This window comes from Populus trichocarpa, chromosome 4, assembly GCF_000002775.5.
Source record: "Populus trichocarpa isolate Nisqually-1 chromosome 4, P.trichocarpa_v4.1, whole genome shotgun sequence".
Lineage (NCBI taxonomy): Eukaryota > Viridiplantae > Streptophyta > Magnoliopsida > Malpighiales > Salicaceae > Populus > Populus trichocarpa.
In genome coordinates, this window is record NC_037288.2 from 21,355,353 (window position 1) to 21,369,852 (window position 14,500).

At 39.9% G+C, this 14,500-nt stretch overlaps 3 protein-coding genes across 6 annotated transcripts; 1 reads left to right on the forward strand and 2 right to left on the reverse strand.

The window, feature by feature from the left end:
- Window positions 1–599: 599 nt before the first annotated feature.
- LOC18098145 (protein NLP2) lies at window positions 600–5,995 on the forward strand. Of its 4 annotated transcripts, none has more exons than XM_024599248.2 (5): window positions 600–898; window positions 1,329–2,395; window positions 2,809–2,856; window positions 2,956–3,964; window positions 4,745–5,995. In XM_024599248.2, the coding sequence occupies exons 2-5, from the start codon at window positions 1,538–1,540 to the stop codon at window positions 5,665–5,667; spliced, it is 2,838 nt and encodes a 945-aa protein (XP_024455016.1). In that variant the 5' UTR covers window positions 600–898; window positions 1,329–1,537; the 3' UTR covers window positions 5,668–5,995. The 4 variants fall into 4 exon arrangements, with proteins under 4 accessions (XP_024455016.1, XP_024455017.1, XP_024455018.1 ...); XM_024599249.2 differs by having other exon boundaries at window positions 1,332–2,395; XM_024599250.2 differs by having other exon boundaries at window positions 1,491–2,395.
- Window positions 5,996–6,384: 389 nt separating this feature from the next.
- LOC18098146 (pentatricopeptide repeat-containing protein At2g17140) lies at window positions 6,385–10,321 on the reverse strand. Its single transcript, XM_006384781.3, has 2 exons — window positions 7,485–10,321; window positions 6,385–7,097 (listed from the first exon to the last, which is right to left on the reverse strand). The coding sequence occupies exons 1-2, from the start codon at window positions 9,980–9,982 to the stop codon at window positions 6,971–6,973; spliced, it is 2,625 nt and encodes an 874-aa protein (XP_006384843.1). The 5' UTR covers window positions 9,983–10,321; the 3' UTR covers window positions 6,385–6,970.
- A 1,616-nt stretch (window positions 10,322–11,937) lies between these two features.
- Window positions 11,938–14,376, reverse strand: LOC18098149 (pentatricopeptide repeat-containing protein At2g17210). The gene has a single exon (XM_006384784.3). It carries the CDS (start codon window positions 14,358–14,360, stop codon window positions 12,111–12,113), a length of 2,250 nt encoding a protein of 749 aa, XP_006384846.3. The 5' UTR covers window positions 14,361–14,376; the 3' UTR covers window positions 11,938–12,110.
- Between the last annotated feature and the right edge of the window lie 124 nt (window positions 14,377–14,500).

Genomic DNA, 14,500 nt, shown 5'->3' on the forward strand with positions numbered 1-14,500 from the left:
AGTGGATGTTAAATTCTGTGTTAGAATAATGTCACGCAAGGGCAGAGGAACCTGAACAAACAAGGTTAAACACCTCCATAACATCCAACATACCTTCATTATTAATTTTCGAACTTCGAGATCTCAAATAAAAAATAGAATTCACCATGACTAACCCTTCTCTTTACCACTGTGTGCTAAAGGACTACAATAGGCCAAAACTATGGCACTGTCTCCAATTTAATCGTGAATATAATTAAAGAGTTTAGTTATATATATGTTCTATGCTGTATAGTTTTTAGCAGTTATGATTCCAATATTTAGTTAGGTCTTATGTGATAAGTCTTGCTTGATGTTCATCAGAACTATTGTGAAGTTGTCCTAATTGTCGATTGAGTATGCACTCCCATTCTTTTTCTTTACTACAAGAAAACTAAAACTTCAAGCCAATTAAAAAAATAAACTTTTTTTTTCCTTGCAAGTCCTGCGTGTACAAACAGGATACTCTGGTGGGGTCCCATGCATTCATGTTTGCGCCGTGATTTGTCATTGTTGGTAGAAGATTCTTCACGCGCAATTGCCTGAGAATGAGTATATATATTTTGGCATTGACAAGTACCTGGCATACATCAGCTTCCTTCTGTAGACTCACTAGAGAGCTGCCTGTGCCACGGCTGAGAGGATAATTTCCTCTTTCTTTCTTCCACTCATGGTGCTACTACTTACCCAGCCCAGATTCTCTTTTTACCACTTTCCTTTTTTTATGTCTTCTTGTCGAATAACAGAAATACCAACCCAACTCATAACCTTCACTGAACAGAATCTTTGTTGCTGCATATGTTCTCACTACAACTACTTCTTCCTGTTGTTCTGTCTGGTTTAGATTTGCTTATAGTACTTCCAGACGCGTATAATATAAGTAAGTTACATATAGTACTCCCTTCTCTTTCTCTCACTTTTATTCACTACTGCTGCTTTCATGTTTTTTTCTTATCTTCTGCTACTTTATGCTTTGAACACAGTGTTTACTGTTGGCCTAGAGAAATGGGTTGTCTTTCTTTCTTTTTTCTTTGGTGTTTCTTGTTAGTTTTTTCTTCTCTCTTTTGGTTGCTTTCCATGGATCAATATGTGATAACTGACATCATGGCTTAACTGGTTGCTTTGGTGTTTCTGGGGTTTTGTCTTCTTGTTTCTTAAAATTGTAGCTGGTCATAAATTTGTTAGGTTGTTTTTCTTTTAGACTACAATCGAGGAGGTCAGTCGTATTTTTACTTGCTCATGGTGTAATTAACTTGTATAATGATAGTGTGGTAGGTATTTCTTCCTCTGAAATGCATTTCTGATTGCAGCAGTTCACAAAATCAAATTTTTGTTGGCAATGTTTCTGCAAGACGGGCATATTGGGTTTACGGATACAAGCAATAGCAATCCTTCCTGGAAGTTCCTCTTTTTGTTTTTCATCTATACTGTTCTTATGTGTTTCGGATCGTGATAAAAGTTTGCAAATTCAGATTTACTAGGCTTTGTTGGATACAAATCTTGAAGGCAAGTTCTCGATATGGATGATGGAAATGGTCCTAATTTTATTCCTGATTCTGCTTTCGAGAACTTCTCTGGCTCTTCCATGGACTTGGATTTCATGGATGACCTCCTGTATGAAGGATGTTGGTTGGAGACTGCCGATGAGTTCAACTTTTTGCAGGCTGGTACCATATCCTCTAGTGATCTAAATGACCCTCGGCAATATTTTCCTCTTTTTGAGCCCAACAGCAGTAATTCGAATGTAAATTCTCATCAAGAGAACTATCAAGGTGTGGATGAACTTGGTGGGATTGGATCCCAAAACCAGAATATTCGTTCTTTAGACCAATCCGGAAGTTTTCCAGTTGAGAGCAATGAATTGGGTAGAAGATTGTGGATTGCACCAACTGCAACAGGACCATCTTCTCCGGTAAGAGACAGATTGATGCATGCCATAGGACAGGTGAAAGAATGCACCAAGGATAGGGATGTCCTTATTCAGATATGGGTTCCGGTGAAGAAAGAAGGCAAGAATGTCCTTACCACTATTGGCCAGCCATACTTGCTCGATCGTAAATGCCAGAGTCTTGCAAGTTACAGAAATGTATCAAAAGACTTTCAGTTCCCAGCAGACGAGGACTCAAAAGAGTTGGTTGGTTTGCCTGGCCGAGTTTTCTTGAGGGAGTTGCCTGAGTGGACTCCAGATGTTCGTTTCTTCAGCGGGGTTGAGTATCTACGTAAAAACCATGCGAAGCAATTCAATATTAGAGGATCCTTGGCAGTTCCTGTTTTTGAACAGGGCAGCAGGACTTGTTTGGGGGTTATTGAGGTCGTAACGACCACTCGAGACATCAGTTATCGTCCAGACCTAGAAAATGTCTGCAAAGCTCTTGAGGTCTGTTTCTTTTTCTTCTTCATCTTCTTGTTCTTATATATATCACATCTATAATTGTTGGTTTTTTTCAAAGAACAATGGAGATTAGCGAACACTTGTTATGATCTGTTATATCTAACCAATTAATGTGCCCATCTGAGAACCTTTCTTCATTTAGAGACACCAGTGGGAATGTTTGAAGCTTGAACATGCACTTATCTATCATGCGTAATGAGCATTTTGTTCATTTTTTATATATATATATATAAAAAAAAAAACTTTTTCATTGACTTTCTGTTGTAAAATATTTTTATATTGAGAAACCTTTCAAAAGCCCCAATAGCCATTGGTTTATTCATAATATAACTTATCCTACCTTTGAACCACAACTTATCCTGCCTCTTTTCCTGTCTAATAAGCATATTGACATGCAGGCTGTTGATCTTAGGAGTCCGCAAGACTTCTGCCCTCCAAGTCTGAAGGCGAGTGGATGATGTCTTCCAAGCACTAGAGACTTAAAAGTTTAAAATTTATGTTTAATGACTGAGATCACATGCATGTTTTTTTTTTGTTTTGCACAGGTTTGCAAAGAGGTTTGCCAAGCGGCAGCTCCTGAGATATCAAAGATTTTGGAGTCTGTGTGCAAGGCACATAGATTACCTTTAGCCTTAGCGTGGGCCCCATGTTTCCGGGAAGGTAAAGGTGGATGCCGGCATTTTGATGAGAGCTATTCTTATTTCATTTCTTTGGTGAATTCTGCTTACTTTGTAGCTGAGAGAGACGACTGGGGATTCTATATGGCTTGTTCCGAGCAATACCTCTCCTTTGGTCATGGGATTGTTGGAAGAGCATTCGCAACAAACAAACAGTGTCTTTCAACTGACGTAGCAGCCTTTAGCAAGACAGATTATCCACTCTCTCACCATGCTAAAATGTTTGGGTTGCATGCTGCCATAGCCATTCCACTACAAAGCTCCTACGCTGGATCGGCTGATTTTGTCTTGGAGTTATTCTTGCCAAAGGATTGCCGTAACACTGAAGAACAAAAACAAATGTGGGACATATTGCCTATCACCGTACAACAGGCCTGTCAGAGTTGGCATGTTATCATGGACAAGGAGCTTGAGGAAACAGTCAACAAGAAAATGGTAGTTGCTTCAGATGAGAGATTTCATAAAGATGAATCTCAGAAATTTGCATCTTCATTGTTCAAAGATTCCTCTAAAGCAGAGTCATCCTGGATTGCCCGTACGGTGGAGGCTCAGCAGAAAGGTAAAGGTGTCTCTGTCTCATGGGACCATACAAAAGAGGAACCTAGAGAAGAGTTCAAGGTAAAATCTCAATGGGGTAGGACTCAGGACGATACGTACCACAAACAGGCGTTTCCAGCGTTCGGGCAATTTCAGCAAAATTCTGGACCCAAAAGCAGTATCGAAGCTGGCACAGATTCATCTTCTGCTGGGCGCCACTCATTAGGCAGCATAAAATTTGGTGACAAGAGACGGACCAAGACAGAGAAGACAATCAGCTTGGAAGTTCTTCGACAGCACTTTGCAGGAAGCCTTAAAGATGCTGCGAAGAGTATAGGCGGTAGGAGACTATTTACTACAATAGGAAATACCATATTTTTCTTCCACTGTTTGATTCAAGTAAATATTACGCACTGAGCAAGCAAAAAATATCTAATAAAGAACTTAAAGCCTTTCTTCATCAACGCAGTCTTAGATTTAATGGAGACCTTCTTAGCATATCCACCTGGAAGCTTGACTACACAGTATGTTTGCATAGAGTTCAATCGTTCAGACTTTCTGATTACGAGTAGCCTACTGTACTCATCTATTTTAAGAGTTTGACATTATTTTCTGGAATTGGTTATTGCTTATTAAGAGAGGCAGCAGCCTCATTAAGAGAATTTCTTTAGCCTCTTGTCTCTGCGTTTGGTGCTCATATGTTCATGCTGTTGTTACTTGAGGCCACAGGATGATGAAAATGAGTTTATGCACACATGCCAGACCTGACTGATACTTGGAGAAATGAATTGCATCTAGAAAGTAATCCCAGAATGAGCCTTCTTGACAATGTGCAGTTCTTTTAGTCTCTTGAATTTGTCACCAAACTTTACTTTACCTACTTGATTCTCTTATATTCTCTCTACATAATGTTGAACATTTACTAGCTTGGCATACCATCTTTTGCTTCTTGATATCTGCAGCTCGTGTCTTTCATTGGATGAGTCTGCTATGCCCTTATTTGCACGATCTGACTTTTTTTTATTTCAGAAAAATACCATGTTGATTCTTTCTATCTATCCAGTGGATAGGCTACAGCCAGAGTGGTGCCTGTTGCTGATCTAGTTTATTACTAATGCAGTGTGCCCCACCACTCTGAAAAGAATATGCAGGCAACATGGCATCACCCGTTGGCCCTCTCGAAAGATTAAGAAGGTTGGCCATTCATTGAAGAAACTTCAACTAGTGATTGACTCAGTACAAGGTGCTGAGGGTGCCATTCAAATGGGTTCCTTCTACGCAACTTTCCCAGAATTGACCTCTCCAAATCTTTCTGGTAATGGTGGTCTTCCATCAACCAAGACAGATGAAAATTTCAAGCAGTTAAACCCTCAACCTGAGAGTGGCATATTTAGTGCTGCGCCTAGTGCTTTAAAATCCCCATCCTCATCATGTAGTCACAGTTCTGGATCGAGTATCTGCTGTTCCATTGGGGTAAAGCAGGACACAACCACCAATAATGGCTCAGTTAGCGGGGATCCATTAATGGTAGAGGACCATGGTGATGTGCTCAAGAGAACACACAGTGATGCGGAACTGCATGCCTTGAATCGTGACGAAACAAAGCTTCTCGTAAGATCTCAAAGCCACAAAACATTTGGTGACCTTCCAAGTCCAAAGACTCTGCCGCCCCTCCCAAAAAGCAGTAGTCGCGTTATACGTGATGGGGGTGGCTTTAGAGTGAAGGCCACTTTTGGAGCAGACAAAATCCGGTTCACCTTGCAACCAAACTGGGGTTTCAGGGACTTGCAACAAGAGACTGCAAGGCGTTTCAATTTAGACGATATTTCTGGAATTGATCTCAAGTATTTGGACGACGATCTAGAGTGGGTTCTTTTGACATGTGATGCTGACCTTGAGGAGTGTAGAGATGTCTATAAATTGTCTGAGATCCATACAATCAAAATATCCCTACATCAACCTGCTCAACCACATCTGGGAAGTTCATTGGAATCTAGAGGGCCACATCTGGGAAGTTCATTGGGAACTGGAGTGCCATTCTAAAGCCACAGCAAGTTTCTAAATTCTAATAGATCATGGCATTTAAGATTAACAGTGTAAATTTTCTTCTTTGGTGACTCTTGGTTTGCTTGCCCTGCATCTAGTAGCTTGTGAAATGGCTTGGGATTCTGTAAGCAATTCTTTCCAGTTTCATGTTTGCATTTAGCATTGCAGCCATTGAATCTTATTTTACAGTTCATTGGCTATTTAGAGGAAATAAGGATATATTTAAATCATTGGTTCAAATAAGCCTTTCGATTGCCCATACATCATGTAAAAAATATCAGTAGGATTGAATTTCTACAATGGAAATGAATATCTTGTGTCAAAAGGTTGTGTACTTGGCTTGGTTTTGCTTGCCATTAGATCTATGCATGCCTCCTAATTGAAATCTATTCCAGGGAGCAGACTCATTGCTTGAAAGTTTAGATGATTCTCATATTAGCAAAGATGTTTCCAACGTAGTTTGTGGATCCAGCAAGGAAAGAGGCCTTGCAAGCATTATATTTCCTGCGTACAGTCTCTCTCTTCTTCTTCTTTCTTTGGGCATGGAGTTGGTTTTTGTGGGGCTTTTTTGGTCACCATAATCCACTAGTAGTCACCGCTCTTTGGACCTGGCATAAAAAAATTTTAAGCCTGCTCTTACCTTCAATATTCTTATTGAACTGCAAGACACTGAATGTATAATTACATTTCACTTGCCCTTTTTGTGCCAAAAAAGGACCTTAATAGAGACCATTTATTCATCTGAAAGTAACAAAAATGCATCTCATTCCACATGGAGGCTCAGCACTCCATCTTATATTCTATCCAGTAACTATAATAGCTGTTTTGGTGCCTACAGTATGCCCGCATGAGGGAGGAGACATCCTCATTCCCATAGTAACTTAGCAAGTGAAACTACTACCATATTAACAGTTACCTCCAACATCTACAAGAGAAGAACAAGAAGCAGCCAAAACTATGGATATAACTAACATTAAGACTGATGAAGGAAAGGGCTATGAAGAAATCCAAAGCGGGCTCTCACTGTCTACCAAGTAGTTTCTGCAATTCCAATCTGATGATGCGTAGACCTCTGCAGAATTCTTGTACGGGCTCTTAACTTATCATTAGGCTGATTGGTTCTTGCATTAAAGATAAATTTTAGTTAAACAATACTGTGTCCACTGCAAAAGCACTAATGAACAGGTCAGCATCATTTCTGCAGCCTCAGGTTTGGCATCAAACATACCATCTAGCCACACATCAGATGTTCAGTTTTTGCCCAGGAAACTTCAGCTTCAGTTCCAATTATCCAAATCATTTAACGACTACCTTCCCAGTAATCAAGGAAGTCATCTTTCTGGGGCTCCAAACTTGATATGCTTCCCTGATCCAAGCCTCTCTGTACACGCTTAAGAGCTTTCAGTGCAATTCCACTGCCATCATCTCTGTGAAACGAATCGGTAAGATGATATATCATGGTGAGAATAGAAAAGTAAGTGAACAGATAACCAAAAATTGGAAATGCTTGCAGGTAATCAGAACCTGACTTCAAGAGACAAGATCAGTTTCTATTTCATCCAGTCAAGATGTATTAGTCAATAACTAATACGTGTACATGATATGATCAGAATCTGACTTTTATACCTGTAACTCTTGATTTTAAATACATCTTAGTTCCTCAATCAGAAACTTACAGGGCATTTCATCAAAAAGCAGTTCAATGATTTTCCCACCATGGTAAATATGGTTGATAAAACCAGCCCAATCCAAATTTTGGTTAAATAAATAAATAAGGTCAAACAAGAAAAGTAAATAATTCTTTATCAGCATACCTGTGCAATATGGTCTGCCATTCACTTTCACCATCCTTATTCTTCTTCCCTTGGATGGAACAACTCGCATTTTGATGGACCTTATTTTTTACCTTACCTTCTGAAGCCATTTCCATCATTTTCTCTGCAAGTTCATCAGCCTCATGCTTGTTTCCTCTTTTACCAAGACCATCAATCACAGGCATGAATGATGCAGGATCGAACCAGTATCCTTTATCAATCAACTTGTGTAGAATGCCACTAGCATCATCCAACTTCTCATCTTTACAGAGATGGTCAATGAGATCCTTGTAGAGAAAATTCCCCACATCAAAAGATCTATCTAAGGCAGTTTCAAACAGCTCTTTAGCTTTGACAACTTCACCTCCAACAAGTAACTCATTGAATGTTAAACTGTAAAGGGCCTCCTTGTGGCCACAAACATTCAGAGCAATCTCGAATATCTCATCCACTGCACTAAAATCACAAGCCTTGCAAAAAGCTTTAATTAGTATACTGAAGGATGAAATATTCGGAGAAATGCCCTTTTGCAGCATCTCATCCAAAACAGAAGGGGCATCTTTAACCCTTCCCCCTTCACATAGAGAGCTAAGCACATTATTGTATATTGAGACATCAGGAGAAACCCCTCTTTCTCTCATCTCATCTATCAATCCATAAATTTCAAATATTTGGTTTTTACTCCCTAAGCCCATGATCAATGAATTATAAGTTTGCAGGGTCTTGTTGCATCCTTTTTTCTCCATGTCTTTGAGTACTCGAAATGCAGATGATATCTTACCCTCTTTGCAGAAGCTATGTATGAACACATCGTAAATAGCTGAATCAGGCTGCAGGTTTTTCCCCATCATCTCAATGAACTTCTTTTTAGCTTCACCAACCCTCCCAGCCTTGCATAAACCACTAATTATGGTTGAATATGAGATTAAATCAGGCATGCATTTTTTCCTGCTATCACTATCATCAACAAGGCCGATATATGAGTTCCCCAAGTTACCAAGAGCAGCACTTCCATGAGTCCACATCCCATTTACTATTTCAATTGCTTTGTCTAACTTTCCATTGTTACATAGACCATCAATCACAATATTGCATGTCACTGTATCGATGACGTAACCTTTCTCATTCATCTTTTGCAGCAACTCTTCCGCTTCTGATATTCTCCCCTCCTTCCACAGACTGTACAACAAAATGTTGCAAGTATAATTATTCGGGGAGCAGCCATCCCTCATCATCTCACGCAAAACATTGTTAGCTTCAGATACCTTCCCTGTATGACAGTACCCATGAAGTAAAGTGGTGTAAGTTACCGTATCAGGCAAAACACCGCTGCTTGTCATTAAACGCATCAGCATTCTTGCATCAAAGAGCACCCCATTCTTGCAGAGCCCATCCATCACAATATTATATGAGTATACATTAGGCTCCATGCCCATATCCACCATTTCTTTAAGAACTAACTGAGCCTCCAAGAGCTTTCCAATCCTGACCAAACCCAGCAACCAAATATTGTAACTCTCTCTATTCATTAAATTTTCACTTACTTTCATTTTCTCAAACAGGGCCCTAGCTTCTTCCAACATTCCTTCCTTGCAAAACCCCCCAAGCATTAAATTATACGTAATAATATTAGGCTGAGGAAGCCCTAGCACTTCATCAATTTGCATATCCCTAAAAATTCTTGAAGCTTCAAGAACCTTCCCAGAACTACACAAAGCCGATATCCTAGCATTGAAAGTCACCACATCTGGAGACAACCCATCCTTCCTCATCTCATCCACCAATTTTTCAGCATCATCAGTTTTACCTTCCTTACAAAAACTCGAAATCAGAGTATTATAAACAACCTTATTGGGGGAAAACCCTAATCTCCTCATTTCACCCAAAAGCTCCAAGCCTTTACTAGTAAATCCAGCTCTACAATACCCACGAACCAAAATTCCAAAACTGTACTCGTTCGGTTCACAACCTTTCTCAGGCATTTTATCAAACAACTCTCGAGCATCATCCAAACAACCCGAATCACAAAGCAAACCAATCAAAACATTGAAAGTATAAGTCTCTGGAGACACCCCAGAAGCCACCATATCTTTACACAACCAAGAAACACAATCTACACGGCCCTCTTTAGTACATGATCTAAGGAGAACATTATACAAATAGATAGAAGGTGGGTTTTCAGGGAATCGAAAACGCAACGATTTAAATTGCGAAATGGCCTTACCAAAAAGACCCGATTTCGCTAAAACTGTTATGAATGATACAAGAGAAGTATGCAAGGTTTCTTGAGGCTGTGAGGCAATGAGAAGTTGGGGTAAATCATCGAGTTCGTTAAGCATTTTGGCGCGAATGAGGATGCGGGTAATGATGGGAATGGATTGAGGACATTGTTGGGTGACTGGTAAGGAGAGAATACGCTTGAAAAGATACCATGAAATCTTAGGATCGTTGGTGTTTTTGAGGAGAACTCTTGTGAGTTTGATTGTTTTAAGGTCCATTTTACAAGGTTGTTTTTTTAGGTTCCTTTTGTTTTAACCAACTTTTGAATTTGTGTCCAAGAGGGAAAAAAAAAGGCGGGAGAGAGAATCAGTTGGGATTTGAGAAGGGACAGGATTGACCAGCCAAAAAATATATATATTAGTTGGGATTTGAGAAAATATAAATTTCTAAATTTTAAAGATAGAGGTTTTAGTAAAAATAAATAAAAATAAAAATGATAGAAAATATATAGCCAAAGACATCATCAGTGGCATCAGATCCAATAGCAAATCCCTTTCCAACGGTAGTAGCAGTGTTGTCAGATACATTCAGGGCATCCGTTCTCTCATGAATGTGGTGACTCATGCCAGCCATCTCAGCAATTCCTCCAGCATTTTCATTGATTGGACATGGCAGTAAATTCATGGCGGATTCGAAAAGAAGAGATGAAAAAACAACAAAGGCATCGAATGATGGATGATTCGGCATAGAAGCCAAGAATATGAGATCCCATACCAGCAATATCTCCAACATTATCGCCAACATTGCTAGCAATGACAGCCGGATTCCTGGGATCATTATGGATTGTTTCTTTCAAATTGATCTTCACCATGGTAATAATCAGGGTCTCTCTACTCGTCGTCCACACGAACATCAGAACCAGGAGAGAACCCCCTTAAATACTCGTTAGAATCCTTCCTATTTTGGCTAACATGATCGTCTGCTACCTGTGATAGATGCAAATGATTTGAACAACTTGAATTTCCATTAACCTCGGGAGGAAGTTTTGTTGTTTTATGTCTAGGAATTTCATCATTCGTGCCTTTAGGTGGCGCTACATTCCTTACAACACCAGCACTATTTCTTGCTGGGGCGATTTCAGCTTTTGACCTAGGTTTAGCTACAAGGTGTGCTTCAACAACCTTTGATAAATTCACTTGTGGAAGCTTTCGCTCTTGAGTACACTTTTGAAGGCGCAAAAAGCCTTTTTAGGGCTGAGGCCACAATACTAGGGGTAAGTCATAAGTGCCATTTTATGAGAAATTCTACTACTGGTATGATTTGGTCTATAAGAAAGCACAAGTCACCTTTCAAGTATATTCCCTAGGATTAACCCTAACATCTTCACTTTTGGCGATACTCACACTCGCTTCCCTTATGGGAGTGGTGATCTTCTTCACAAGTCCAGCATGTTCTTGAAGTAGAGTCCCTATTATGAGAGCCATGAGAGGTCTTCATTGCACTGTGTTCATCAGTAGCTAGTTGTGACCTATACAGAATCAAGCCTTGTTAAAATGAGAGTCCACTAATGAGGTCTTTCATTTCCCTAAATCTACCTTCATGACTAGCTTGCGTATTTTCCAATTTTTATCCATGTACCTCCAGTAGCTTCGTTACTTGCTCATATTTTTGTGTTTGTTCCTTGTCAACAGCATCCAGGGAGTCTTCCAACCTTCTAAGATCTTAGGATCTTGTACCAGGTGCCATACCTTAAGTTCGAAGATCCGAGGCTCTAATACCCACTTAGAACAAGCTTAATTGGAATTGTTCCTACTTGGATTTCTTCATAGTATTTTGGTGAACTTTGGAAGCTCACTGTCAAGGCCAGCAATGGGATATAGTGGGTAACATTCATAGAAGAAGAAGAAGAAGAAGAAGAAGAAGAAGAGGGAAAAAAAAGAGAGAGAGAGTGACCTAGGCCTGACCCCTGGTCGGGTTTAAAACTAAGCTCTGAATAATTAAATATGAGAAGATCAAACATTCCTTTGCTTAGCTTAGTGTTTTCATTAATTTCCCTATAACGGAAAAAATAAATATAAAAAACAATAGAAATTTGTTGATCAGAGAAACAGATGAAAATATAAAAATAAATATTTTTCAAACAGTTTGGAGTAATCATGCACAACCTAGATGACCAAGTAATCTGCCATTAAAAACATACGAAGACTTGTATGCAAAGCACTTCCACCGTAAATGAAGCAAAGAATCTGATCAAATTCCATTTAAATATGAAGTTAATTATTTGCAATATGTAATCCACACGAAACTTAGCCAACTTGTTAATCTTTGTCTTGTCAACTTAGTACATCTTCGATTCACTTAATTCAAACTACCCCTTCCTAATGGAGTCATGTGCTACTAATACTACTAGGTTAAGCATTCAATGACTGCTAGCCATGTATTTCCTTCTTTTTTTTCGTCAATCTTGATACAATCATGTAGCTGTTGAGCCATGGAGAATATCTCATCTGATCGTGGATGAGACCCGTCTCCAGCAACAAACCTACATGCCTTGTTATCAATGTGTACTAAGCTGTATCCAGCAACAACCTTCACTCCCTTCTCCTTTGCTAATACTCTTATCCTTGCTGCATCATCCCACAGACCATCAGCTGCATACATGCTTGATGCTACTAAATAGCCTGCTGAGTTCGAAGGCTCCAACTCAAGAACACGGGAGATGGCTTCTTTGCCGAGCTCGGTCAGGCCGTAGCTTCTACAGGCACTTAAAAGTGATCCCCAAATGCTTGCACCATTCTTTAGATTATGAGGCATCGCCTTGATCACTTCTATTGCAGTGTCAAGCTTTCCTGCTCGACCTAGCATGTCAACCATGCATGAGTAGTGTTCAAACCCAGGCTCCAACCCGAGTTCTTGAACCATTGATTTGAAAAGGGAGAGCCCTTCCTCGACCAATCCACCATGACTACAGGCAGCCAGCACTGAGAGAGTGGTCACAGGGTTTGGCTTTAAACCATGCCTTTTCATTTCAGCAAACAAAGCCAAAGCTTCATGAGCAAGACCATTCATACCATATGCAGCAATCATGGCACTCCAAGTTACTATATTTTTCAAAGCGAGTTGATCGAAGGCCCTTCTTGAGGCCAAAATTTCTCCACATTTTGAGTACATGTCAACAACTGCAGTTCCAACTGTCACCTCTGATGCAAAGCCTTGTCTAATTGCAACTCCATGTGCCCACTTTGATCTCTTTAGTTCAGCTGTAACAGAACATGCCTCAAGAAGATTTATGATGGTAATGACATTAGGCTTTACAAGGTCTCTGTCCATCTCTTGGTAGACAGCTATAGCTTCATCAGGCTTGCCACAATGAGCAAACCCAGAAATCATTGTGCTCCATGAAACAACGTCTCTTCTCCTCATCCTCGCAAAGACTTCCCATGCTATTTCAATAAGATAGCACTTCGCATAAGCATCAATCAGTGCACTTAGCACCAATTCATTTGCTTCACTGCCCCTACGGATCATCACACAATGGATCGACTTGCAGTGAAATGGGTGCACAAAATACTTGCAGATTTGAAGAATATTCACTAGAGTTACTTCATCTGTCTCAACTCTTTCCTTCCTCATTGAAGAAATCAACGACTGAGCTTCTGAATAGTTTTCATTGAGGACAAATCCGGATAGCATAGAATTCCACGAGACGTTGTTCCTTTGAGATATCTCATTGAAAACCTTAAATGCAGAACCAGCATCCTTACATTTTGAATACATATCAATCAGAGAGTTCTCAACAAACAAATCACAATCAAAACCTCTATGAATCACCAGCCCATGCACCAATCTCCCAGTACAAACGTCTCTTGAACTAGCACAAGCTTTAAGAACACTGACCATAACTACTCCATCTGGTTCAATCCCAGGTACCAACACCATCTTCCTAAACATCTGCAACCCAACCTGAGGTTCCTCCCACTGCAAATAGCCACCAATCATCACACTCCAAGCGATAACATCTTTCTCATGCATTTCATCAAACAGCTCTCTTGCACACTCCATGTCAGCATCCACGTACATGCTCAATAAAGAATTTTGAACTGAAGAAATAGCCCAAAAGCCACTTTTGATTAAATAACCATGTAGTATGAGCCCATCATGCTTAGTTCCAAGAATGCGACACGCCTGGATTACAAGCACCATCGTGGAAATATTGGGTTCAAACCCAGCAACCCTAGCATTAGTAAACCACCACAATCCTGCCACTAAGGCACCGTTATCAAGGTGCCCGTGAATCAAAATATTCCAAGAAACTGAATCTCTGCTTCTTCTCATGGAATTAAAAACATCCACAGCAATGTCAAAGTCCCCACATCTAATGTAAAAACCCATGATGGAATTCCCAATGGAAGTGAACGAGTCAAATCCTTGCTTGATCAAACAAGCATGAAGGGACTTTCCATGCCTGTGAGACAGGAATGACCATGCTTTGAGAATGGGAGGAAACACTGAAACATCTACAGTTTGAATTCCTGCTTTTTTTATTTCATGGTAGTGGGAAACGACTTCTTGCCATTTTCCATTAGCTGATGATTCTTTGATTCTCAGAATCCAATTAGGGAGTTTCGAACCTGAGACTATTGCTGAAAAACGCATTGCTTGGAAGCAAATCCTGGACAAGGCCCATTTAGGAACATAAAACTAGCCATTTATGGCCGAACCATCAATACGATTGTGATGCTATTGATGCCATTTTTAATACACCCATGAGAACTTCAAGACCGAAAGCAGCCAAG